Here is an 11,602-nt window from a genome sequence, read left to right as displayed (position 1 = left end):
TCCTCACAGAAAACCAATGAAAACACGATTACGCGATTACGTCCTCGCCGGCTGGACCAATGAAACAGCCCCGTGGCTGGTTGCTAAGAGACGCTTTGTGTCCATGTTCCCGAGGCTGCAGGAAGGATAGTCCATCGCATATGGACCGATAAACAGCGAAACATAGCTCGATTAGCTTCAAGAGAATTTTACCTGACAGAGACCGGAAGTCATCCCATGTAATGGTCAAGTTAAGGGCGAGATGTCTGCTGGTCGGTAAGGTTTTCAAAGCGGCCCACTTGATAAATAAGGAACGGGGGCTAAAGCTAGCCTTTTACTACAGAAACATCCCCAGCCACAGGCCGTGTCCTTCTTATGTTTCAGATTCAACCTACTTGTTATAGGACTGACGACAAATACAAGCCTGATACTATTTCATATATAAAAGATTATGTTTGTTGGGTCTCTTTTATCATGTAGCTACAGTCATTTAGCTTACACAAGCCAATCACTGCCGAGTGATGATGTTTCAACTCAGAGAATTGATGGTGAACCAGACACTAAACTCTAAAACTCCCTGATAATGAGGGGGGTTAATTATGAATTCTGTCGAGAACGAACTCCTTAAACACAAATTAAACTATTAATTATTAATTCACAAAAACTACATCGTAAACACAACCACAGGCTGTCATATTTGTATTCTTCCCTGTGTCTGTGTGTCTGTAGGAGATGCTGCAGTGGGCAAAAGTGCTCTTTCTCATATGTTCTACAGCGATGGCACTCTCTTCCAGAAGAATTACAGCATGGTGAGAGCATTAACACATGTGCGCTTTTAGTGACTGCAGTCACTAAAAGCACACATGAGTGAAGTGAGTCTTCGTACTTTAGATCCGATGTGTCCAAAATAAGGCCCTCCTTTCATAAGTTTTACAGCTTTTCCCATTAATGCAAAACAAAAGGAATTAACTAGAAGATAAACAACTGAATGATAGAAAAGTGCCTGTTTTTTCCACCATCTATAGAAATATGTAACAAAATCAACGTTTACTGTGAATAAAAAAAATGTGTTTTGTAAATACAGGACAGTTTGTTGAGCTAGCACAGATCTCTATGTGATAATTTGTAGTTAAACATCTTTACAATGACAGAAAGTTTCGCTTGTTAGGCCCACGTGAGATCAACGTGTGGTGTGTGTGGTCAGCGGTATAAAATGAGTTTGACATCATTGCTTTAGACTAATCTGTAGGGTTAGGACAGTCTTTTGTTCTGCTCATTGGTCATTTCATTCAGTTTATAAAGTGGGGGTACCCGTATTCTCCTGAACGATAGATGTTGCCACTCAGACAAAATTTCCATATTGTCACTGGTACAGGAGAAGTCAAAACCAGAAGCATAGAAGTTATAAAAGCATATTCCTCTTTTTCCTTGGTTTTTTTTTTTTTTTTTTTTTTGCAATATTTCCCTCTGTATAATCTGTGGATCTCCGAGCTCATGTACTGATATATCATTAAAATGGCAGAAAAAAAAACGGCACTCATATCATCAACCTTCATTGGTTGGATTGCCTGCAATGCCCCAGGTTCCAAAATCAAAAGGTACTTGGCCGGCCAGAGCGACACTCAAGTGGTATCGTGGCCAAGTAGATGTGACGTCAGTTTGACATCATTTTTGTCACCTGGCAAAAGCTTTAAATTTAATAGGTTTTAAGCTTTCCCTGCTGATAAAGACTTCCCCTGTGGCCATTCATACTACACCTATACCATTTAATTACTTACTTAATTAGTATAAGTAAATAAGTAACAGATAAACAGTTAAATTACAGAAAAGTTTCAGTTTTTCACTGTTGACTGTTGACTTTTTTTGGTCTTTATCACATAGAAAAACTGAGACATAATGTTGAAATTGCTCTTCTTTTTCATATTAAGATTTCTTGGGGCTTAAATGTGTAGTTATAATTCTTTACACAGACGGAAAGGATTTTTTTTTCTGGTTTGGCTCACTGAAGATCAGAATTAGTTGAATGTGGCAATGTAAAATGGGTTTGGCCTTCCTGGTTCATATAGAGGAGCTGCTATACTTTGTGTATTTAAGTATACACTTGGTCCGATTGACTAATTTTGTTGTGAAAGGGTGAATGTGAGGCTCAGAGCGGATGTCAGCATGCCTTTCAGTTTTTGCACCAACGTACCAGCTATGGATATGTCCTTCACGTGGACTTCAAGCAGGCTCGAACAAAGTATAATAGAATGACTACTTGTCTGTGACATCTGCAGCCGTCCACATCTGAGAAACTGCCCCCTGGTGTAGCACTGTCACATAACACAGAGAAAGTGAGCTCACTGCCAGACATACTGCAGTGTATGTGGGGTAGGCAGCATAACATGTCTTATAACAGTAAGTAGGGATGTGTTGTACTCCATTCACACAATCAGCAGAGGAATGGAGCTGTAAAACAAGTTGTTCAGGGATTTACAGATCGGGGTGTACTCCGTGACTAGCCACAGGCTTATGTTTTTGTATTCAGGCTGGGTAAGTGAGGTGAATTGGGTTTGAAGGAGCAGCTCATGAAGTGCAATGCTGGCTCACTGCCAGCACAGAATAGATAGTAGTTTGTAGGGAATAGCCTTATCTGTGTGCTGTGAAGTGCTCAGAAATCCAGGCGTTCAGTCCTGCCTGACACTGCAGCAGCTAATCAGCATGTAATTGGCAAAATGTGCTTTTTTAGTAGGCACACTTGTTCTGATAACTAGTATTAACCTTCCTGAGACCTATTAAGGTCTTAGAAGGCTCTAGATGTATTTATAGATATAGGCATAGCAGTTAAGCAGTGAGTAACCGTGCACAGTTAATCACATGTAGCCGTTTACTCCGCATTTGCTCAATCAGTCAAGAACTGTAGAATTTTCAAATTAATGAAACAGTAAGATGTAATTATACATCAATAGCAAATCAACATGTCTAATATTAGTCAAAGAGGACTATGTTTATATTGCATGTAGTTTCTTTAGTGGAACTTCTTGCAGGCTTTTCAAGGACCTGCAGAGGTCTTTACTACAGGAATCACTGAAGTGCACAACAGCATAATGTAGCAATTAATGCTGACGCAGAGAAGGTTTTATCTGCATTATTTATGCTAATCTACACGACAAAAGGAACCATGTCATTAACCTGACTCTGTGATGTATGGCGGCATGGCTGTTCAGCGATTCCCTCAGTTTTCTAAAGGGCTAGTGCACTGCAAAAGTAAGAAAGTGTAGGTGCGGTACATGCATTAACTCGTGAGTATGGATACATATTCATGCTGTTTTCTCTCAACACACAACCACTCACATTTAGTGACTTTACCATAAAGCCGTGCAGTGGTTATGGTACAGAACAGGTTGGTGTATGAATTACTGGACAAAGGCCAAGTGTGCGTGTGCGAGTGTGTGTGCATGCATGTGCCTGTGTGGTTGCTCAGATCTTGCTATGTCAGCAGTTAGGGGGCTTCTGAGGTGACAGGAACGTCGATAATTAATACAGCAGGATTCTGGAAAGCCACCAGAACAGGTACTTAACTAGCAAACACACACACCAGCATACACACAAAAAAAACAACAGGGATGAGTTTCTTCATACTGCATAGGCTTGATACAGTAGGCACTTGTTTGTGATGCTGTGTGTGTCTCTTCACGGTGAACTAGCAGGTCATTGACAAAGTAGAAAGAGGCTGCAATTGGGCGGCCTTTTCAATTTGTAATGGCCTAGCATGCACCATCGCTGAATGCCAGGTAAAACTATTGGACATCTTTTTAACTAATGCAGCTAATATGAGTAGATCTAAAGAAATGATACAGGTGGAGTTGTGTGAAAATCTTCAAATACACAACAAACAGGAAAATAAGAAGAGAAGAAGCAATGCCGCTTTGAAAGTAGGTGGAGAGAAATACAGGTCTGCATTTGTGCCAGTAAATCAAGGCTCTGTGTCCAGTTGACACCACTTTATTAGCTGAATACTCTGAAAGAAATGCTCATGGGGAATTGCTGGTCACAGTCTTTGCTGTTGCTATGCAACTGTTAAAACACCTATTTGTGGCCAACCGCTTGCCTGATATTAGTTGAAATATTTTTAACTTCTTAACTCACTTGGTGTAAAGTGCTTCATGTAAAAGGAACTTGACTTTGGAAAAAAAAAATGAAGCTCTTAAACCATGAATTTTTCATCCAGAAGTTACTTTGTATTTTCAAGAGGGTAGTAATAGTGAAATGTACAAATTTGCCTTCAATTCCAGCATTTGAACAAGAAGTATGAATATTTACATCTACCGAGCTTCGCCCAAGAGAAAGAACCCTTACTCAGGACTGTTGAACACGTTAATGTTCCCTCTTGTTCTGACTCCATAGACCTTTCTTTGCTTCTTGTTACTTTGAACAGTGTTTTGAGTTGGGTTGTTTAACAGGACTCTTTGCACTCCTGTAAAAAACTAAGTACGCCCATTGATTCAGTAGCTTGTTGAACCACTTCTAGCAGCACTAACTTGAAGTAATCATTCTCTGTATGACTTTATCAGTTTTCTGCATCATTGTAGTTCAGTAACGAGAGATCATTAGAAGGAATTGAACATGATTTGTCGATGTAAAGAATTAAATTTGAGGCATTTGGCGGCTAGACTCCAATGATCCATCACAGCAGAACAACATCCCAGCAGTGATAGGGATTAGGACAAGATCCCCTGGAGTGTAGACTCTGGTGGTGGAGATGAAGATGGAGGCCTGAATAGGGCCTGAGTGACTAAGGAGAGGCGGTGATGCGGAGGAGGTGGAGTAGACGAAGGCGTCTGCAAAGGAGAATGACAGATATGCAGTGAGATTTAAAGTATGCGGAGTGAAGGCTGATTGGCCTAAAGAAGGCCAGCAGAAAGATGATTGGACTAGACCAGTGATGTCACAATCAGCTTGACAGTGTGGGAAAGTGGAAGTGATGTAAAGCTTAGATTAGCCGCCAATACCTGGCAAGTAGACAGATGTGTGACTACAGATCTCCCTTATTGAACTTATGAATAAGCTTCAAAAGAATTTTTCCTGTACGAGTTTGCTTTAGTTTATTGAGATTTGTGAGCACTTTTTTTCTTACTTTGGCCACAGTATTTCAATTGGGTTGAGATCTGGGCTTGGACTGGGCCATTGCAACCCCTTGATTCTTTATTTTTTCAGTCATTCTGCTCTAGATTTGCTCCACTTTGGTCTCTACTGTCCAAAGGATATTGTTCCAGACATCTTGTGGTTCGTGTAGATGTAACTTTGCAAACCTAAGCTGTACTGCCATGTTGTTTTTAGAGAAAAGAGGGTTTCTCCTGGCAGTCCTTGCAAACAAGCCGTACTTGTTCAGTCTTTTTTCTGTCATGAACTTTAGCCTTTAGCATGCTAGCTGAGGCTGGTATAATCTGAGATAATGATAATGATAATGGATTGCATTTATATAGCGCTTTTCGTGAACCTCAAAGCACTTTACAATTCCACTATTCATTCACTCTCACATTCACACACACTGGTGGAGGCAGCTACAGTTGTAGCCACAGCTGCCCTGGGGCAGACTGACAGAAGCGAGGCTGCCATATCGCGCCATTGGACCCTCTGGCCAACACCAGTAGGTGAAGTGTCTTGCCCAAGGACACAACGACCGAGACAGACAGAGCAGGCGATCGAACCAGCAACCTTCCGGTTACAAGTTCAGCTTCTCAACCCCCTGAACCACGTTCACCCACAGAGATGTAACTCTTGGGTTTTTTCGTGGTTTCTTTGAGGTCTGCACGATCTGACCTTTGGATGAATGGAGTGAATTTGCTGGGGTGCACATTCCTGGAGCTGATTAGCGTGTTTTTACAGGGATAGGGATAGGATATTTAAAAAACTATAAATGGACGACAAAGTATTTACAAGGTCTTTTGCTTCTATTTATTTTATTCCAGATTCTTCCAATAGCTAGGTTTGCTGCAAAAAAAAATTTCCCTTAGAGCAATATAAATTAGTGTCATTTTTAAAAATATTAACTGATATCATGATTGTAAATCACCAATCCCTGGGGTACTCCACAGGTGACCTTTCTACTCTAATACCAGTAACTCTGTCCCACAGCTTTCAGTTTAAGATTTAAATGCTGATGGAAACAGGACACAATATGTGTTTCTTTCACGGGGCTTAACCGGTGCTGTGAAGGGTTAATCCTTCTGCAGACGCCCAAGTCATCCCTCATGTTCTTCAACTTTTGATTTTGAAGGGTAGCCGAGGCTGTCAGCCATTCCGCTCACGTCCTCCTTTGAAAATGTCAGACAGCCTGTTAGCAATATTCCAAGTTTATTTGCTACTAATAGGCTCTCATTGACATTCCAGCAAGAAGCTTCCTATGCATCACACCAGCTCATTAGACCGCTCTGAAGTGGGACTGCAGCATGGTCCGTGTGTGTACTGCTGGATGCTTGTTATGAACTCTGCGTGTGTATGAATTGGGTAAATGTTGGTCGGAGGTGTGTGTGTGTGTATTTCACAGAGGCAGTGAGTGTCCACGGTGCGTTTGTGTGTGCGTGTGTGTTTGCAGGATTTTAGTCTCTTGCATTTGACATGCTTCGTTAAGTGTGAGCTCAGGAGATCAGATCAATTTAGAGTTAGATGCTGATGTGAAGAAACCTCGACTCACTTCTTCAAGGTCATCACTGATCTCATACCAGTGAATAGTTGGAGGGGGAAAGGCAGCCTGCAACTATCTGGTCCATTTAGGATTTCTTTAGATCTCGTAGCCTGTAAAGAAGGTGAATTTGTGATATCGTCCTGCACTTTATCTCCTTTAACAGCTACCTCTATCTGCTGAAGGTAGTTGGGATCTTTTAGTACAGATACTAAAAGATCCCAACTACCTTCAGCAGTTTGTTTAACATTAAGACAGTTTGACCAAAGTTCAAATAGCTGATGTTTCCTGAACTGTAGTTTGGGGCAGATTCAAAAAACAGCTGCCTCCACCTTGCAAAGGAGGAGGAAGGTTTACAGCCACTACAGCTCTTTCTGTGTCATTCTTATTGTTTCAAAATATTTTTGCAACTGCTTTTGTGTGATGAACAGTCAACATTCATTTTAGTAAACAGCTATACCAGCTATTTGTTTTGACAAAAGAGAAAAACTCACACTGACTGTTTCTGTGTTTCTTTCACATAGAAACAGTCAGCTTTTTTTCTCTTTCACAGTAGATATAACTCTAAAAAAGAAACATTTACAGTTATACCTACTCTTTTTTTAAATGGCCTCTGTTGACTCCCGTCTTGAGTTAATGGCCAAGTTGTTTTCTGCTTTGGTTTACTGTCATGTCAGTTTCGGTTGCTGTAGGCAGCTGTTTTTAGTGAAAGTGTTCTAAAAGTCCTTTGTAAAATACTTGCTTACCTCTAAATAACAGCACAAAGTAGGGAGCAAGAACTTAGAACATAGTGGACCATTTAAAGCTAAATAGTCAGATAAGAAAAAAGGAAACTGAATATGACACATAAGTACATCAGCTCAGTATGGCTACAAACAAATGCTACCATAACATTAGGTGATTTAAAGGCTTAAAATACTTTAAATTCAATTAAGTATAGCGCCAAATCAGAACAACAGTCAACATGTATTGACATTTGCCATACATCAGACTAGACAGTGGTAACTCTCTGACAACAAACTTCTCTTCTCTTCTCTTCTCTTCTCTTCTCTTCTCTTCTCTTCTCTTCTCTTCAAAACTGTTGCAGATTGTAAATGCATTTTGACAGGCACGCCCATAATGTGACAGAAAGAATGATTGTTTATGACAAAGGCATGCCAGATCCATCATGAAGAGGTTTATTTTAGCTTTACGTCACATAACTAATTTAACATTTGTAGCCTTGTTTGTTTGGCAGACAACAGGCGTGGAGCTGCTGATGAAGTGTATCAACATCCCAGCAACCAATGACAGCGTGGTGAGTGCAACCATGTGCCTGGAATCCATTGCAGGACTCTAGGTGGAGGCTACATTTTGTTGAATGAAGCACCAGATATTAGCCACCCAACCACAGCTTAAAGTTCATCTCTCAGCCATGGTTGTAAAAGGCTGATGGAGTATTGTCGTCACCCCGCCCAGTGGGGCGTTTGGACACTTAAGTTTGTGAATGCAATAACTAGAGAACAAGGCCATGTAGGATTTTGAAATTGATAGTTGTGTCGACTAGGAGGCTGAGGGGAAGCACTGGCAGTCGCCAGTCTGTTTTTAAAATGCTGACAATTGGAATCCATCACTCAGTGTGGAAGAAGCTTTCCCAGACATATAATATTGTTATTTCTTCATCTGAATTCAGTATGCTATTTGGCAGTATTGTAGTTCTAAGATTAATGTCCTTATAAAAGAAAATGTGAAGTAATTTGATTAACTTCCCGTGAATAACACCTCGTCCGTCTCCCCCTTTCTCTGCTTTTCCCCTCCAGGAGCTCTACATCATAGACTCTGCAGGGAAGGAGACATTAGTGGATTCCTGTGAGAAAATGGTGAGACTTGTTCCCTGGATTTTTTTTTTAATCTGCATGGTACTAGATAAATTCATCATCCGGAGCTTCACCTCCTGTCATAGTAAAGTATTATTTGATTTGCTACACGAGTAGAGAGAAGTAAGCCGATGTGGGACCAATCATGTGTCTGTCCCACTTCCCTCATTCCTTGTATATAAAAACCAACATTTCCCACCTCATCACCACTCGTTACGTTCCTTTCTATAGTGGGGGGAACCTTCGTTGCTGTGCCTGGTTTTCGACCTGTCCAGTGAGCAGTCTTTTGCTAACTGCAGCCGCTGGCTGGAACGAGTCCGTGCTCATTGCCAGGGTCTCCATGTTCCAGGTAACACCTCACAGAACATGAAATACTGGGAAACGGAAAATAAAAGGGAGGGAAATCAATCAAGACCACTGTGGTCAGAAGAAGACTGATATTACCAGCTGCAGTAATTTTAATATGGTCACAAGTTTCTGCTCTGAGACGCTCTCAGCTCCAAGATAAAATGAGAATGTCAAATTGAGGTGGCTTCCAAAGTGGCTTACAGATGTGCAGCAAGGAAGGCTAAAGCTGCATAAACAGCATGTGTTACATAAGATAGCCAGTTGTACGTGTAGAAGGGTATCAGCTGAGCCAACTTACACATGTAACCCACTTTGCAACCCACCATCTCCCTGAAAAAAATACATTTGAGTACACATCTCTAATCAACGTTTCGAAACATTAACTGAACAAACCACAAGACTTATGTAACAAAATCTTTTAGACAGATGAAACCAAAGGGGATGTGTTTGCTCATAGTGCACAGTGTTTGGAGAAAAATGGAACTCTGAATTTGTTGAATAAGTTATTGCTCTGAGGTGTACTTAGCTTTTCAGACATTGTTTCTGCATTTTGTTTGAATAAATAAGGAATAATGACAGTGTAATATGTCAGCAGTTGCCGTTGATGTGAATTTATTTCAATAATTAACAAATTGGTAAGAACCAGATAAACTGTTCTGCTTTAGCTTGTTAAAAGTTAAATAAAGACCCCAAATCTTTACAAACATCTCAAAGTGCATCACTTAGTCTGATGCCATAAAAGTTACAGAAGAATCCATACTGACAAATAAATTTAAAATCTTTGAAATTTTTGAATTTCCTGAGTATGTGGACCCAATGTCAGCCCAGATGAGACGATAGCACAGCTGATACCCATCTAGCCTGTTAGTGTCATGTTAGGTGAGCTGTTTATGCAGCTTTAGCGTTCTTGCTGCACCCCTGTAACCCACTTTGCAACCCACCAAAAAAAAGAAAAAGACACATTTAACTACAAATCTTTAAACAAAAGTTTCCAAGCATTAACTAAACAAACAACAACACTTCTGGAATAAGTCTTGAATCTGTGTTTATGTGCATCTCTAAGTGCATCTTTGTGTTTGTGTGTGTTCCAGGTGTCCTGGTGGGCAACAAGTCAGATCTGTCTGCTAGAAGAGAGGTACAAGCATCTGTGGCCAAGGAATGGGCACAGAGTCGGGGACTGGAGTACCACGAGACTTCAGCTGTGAGTTAGCTTATTGCGCACATCGACATAGTGTTCATGGCAGACATTAACAGTTCCCACATCTGAAGGATGAACTATGCAGGATAATCTTTGTATCTTTTTATAATACAGTAACTGCTGCCTGCATTTCTGTCTGTTTATGTTTGTCTTTTACAGAAAGAGATGGAAAACTGTGATGCTCCTCTCCTCTGTTTAGCTCAGGCCTTCCATTCTCTGTACCAAGAGCACCGTGAGACCATCCAAAACCTTAATCCAGGCTAGACCACCACCACCCTACCCCACTTACCACACAGCTTGATTTTTCACCATTAGGAGGATACAAAGTATCTCTGCTGAGAGAATTTCATCGACTGAGGGCCTTTGAAACTCTTACAAATTCAGATAATACACAGCAAAACACTGTTTTCTACCACACAAGCAAAGGAATAGCTTGTTCAGACAGATATTTTACTATGACCACAAATAAAGTTGTTTTTCTCTGATAATAAGTGATTAGCCGTGTTCTCTCTTATCCGTGTGTTTCCTCTGTGCTCAGATAGTAGAGGTTTTCTTTCACATCGATGGTTGGGTGATTACCAAAACCACAATAGCACTTCAGCTCATTGTGGGGGTGGGGGGTGTCTGTACCTCCTTTTTTCTTCTTACGACTCCTCTTCTGTCGCAGTGGTTGTTCCTGATTTTAGGCAACACAAATGTTTGATCTCCTCTTCTTATTTTCTGCCTCTTTCACTCGCCCTCGTTATCTTTTCTTTTTTTTATTTCCTGGCGTCAGCTTTGCCTCACTTGGCTTTTTTTTTGCATTCACTGAATGTTACTTGCTGTTTCTTCTCTTTTCCGTTCAGTTTCTTTCTCCCTTGCTGTGTTAACTCCCTGGCTGCAGCCCTCGCACATCATTTCAGTCATGTCCCCTGTGCGGCGCTAACAACCAGTAATCACCGTTCTAATTAGCGCTCTCCCATTCAAACCAGGTCAAAGCCATGTCCTTGTTCTTTCTCTGCCTCTCAGACCAGCTGCTACCATTCAAATGAGGGCACGCTGGTTTGAGGCAGACACAATAGTTTTTATCTCATTATGCACCACATATAATAACTGCAGCATTTACTCATGACGACTCTGTCCTGTTTTGGAGTCCAAACTCAGTCGCAGAATTTGTTTTTTGTGTGGTCTTTTGAAAATCGCAGCTGTGTTTATTCCCCAAACATATGCGGTAACTGGATAACACCTAAAGGAACTAATCTGGAAACTTTATCCCCTGCAAAACGGTTTGTAGTGAAGTTCTTACCAGAATCTGCATTAAACAACTTATAATTGTTATTGCAGCTTTTGTACTCATTGAGTGGGTGATTATAATTATAGCAATTAGGCTCTCTATCCTTCTCATTCTTTCTCTCCTTATTGTTTTGTGTCTGTAATTGGTATGTGTGTTTGTGAGGGTGTCTGCATGTGTTCTTTCTCTTTGTGCCCAATAATGTACGCTTGCATCTCCGTAAATGTATTATGGCACTGGCAACTGCAGTTGGCTCTTCAATGTGGAACCTGTAATGTAAGTACTTG

General features: G+C 40.8%; 1 protein-coding gene across 1 annotated transcript; it reads left to right on the top strand.

The window, feature by feature from the left end:
- The first annotated feature begins 84 nt into the window (after nucleotides 1-84).
- ift27 (intraflagellar transport 27 homolog (Chlamydomonas)) lies at nucleotides 85-10,533 on the top strand. The gene is made up of 7 exons (XM_031751115.2): nucleotides 85-255; nucleotides 709-788; nucleotides 7,881-7,940; nucleotides 8,443-8,502; nucleotides 8,731-8,848; nucleotides 9,939-10,048; nucleotides 10,205-10,533. Exons 1-7 carry the CDS (start codon nucleotides 222-224, stop codon nucleotides 10,307-10,309), a joined length of 567 nt encoding a protein of 188 aa, XP_031606975.1. The 5' UTR covers nucleotides 85-221; the 3' UTR covers nucleotides 10,310-10,533.
- The last annotated feature ends 1,069 nt before the right edge of the window (nucleotides 10,534-11,602 follow it).

The sequence above is a fragment of the Oreochromis aureus genome, linkage group 6 (assembly GCF_013358895.1).
Source record: "Oreochromis aureus strain Israel breed Guangdong linkage group 6, ZZ_aureus, whole genome shotgun sequence".
NCBI lineage: Eukaryota > Metazoa > Chordata > Actinopteri > Cichliformes > Cichlidae > Oreochromis > Oreochromis aureus.
Note: the sequence above shows the minus strand (reverse complement) of the source record. Positions and strands in the feature narration are given on the sequence as shown.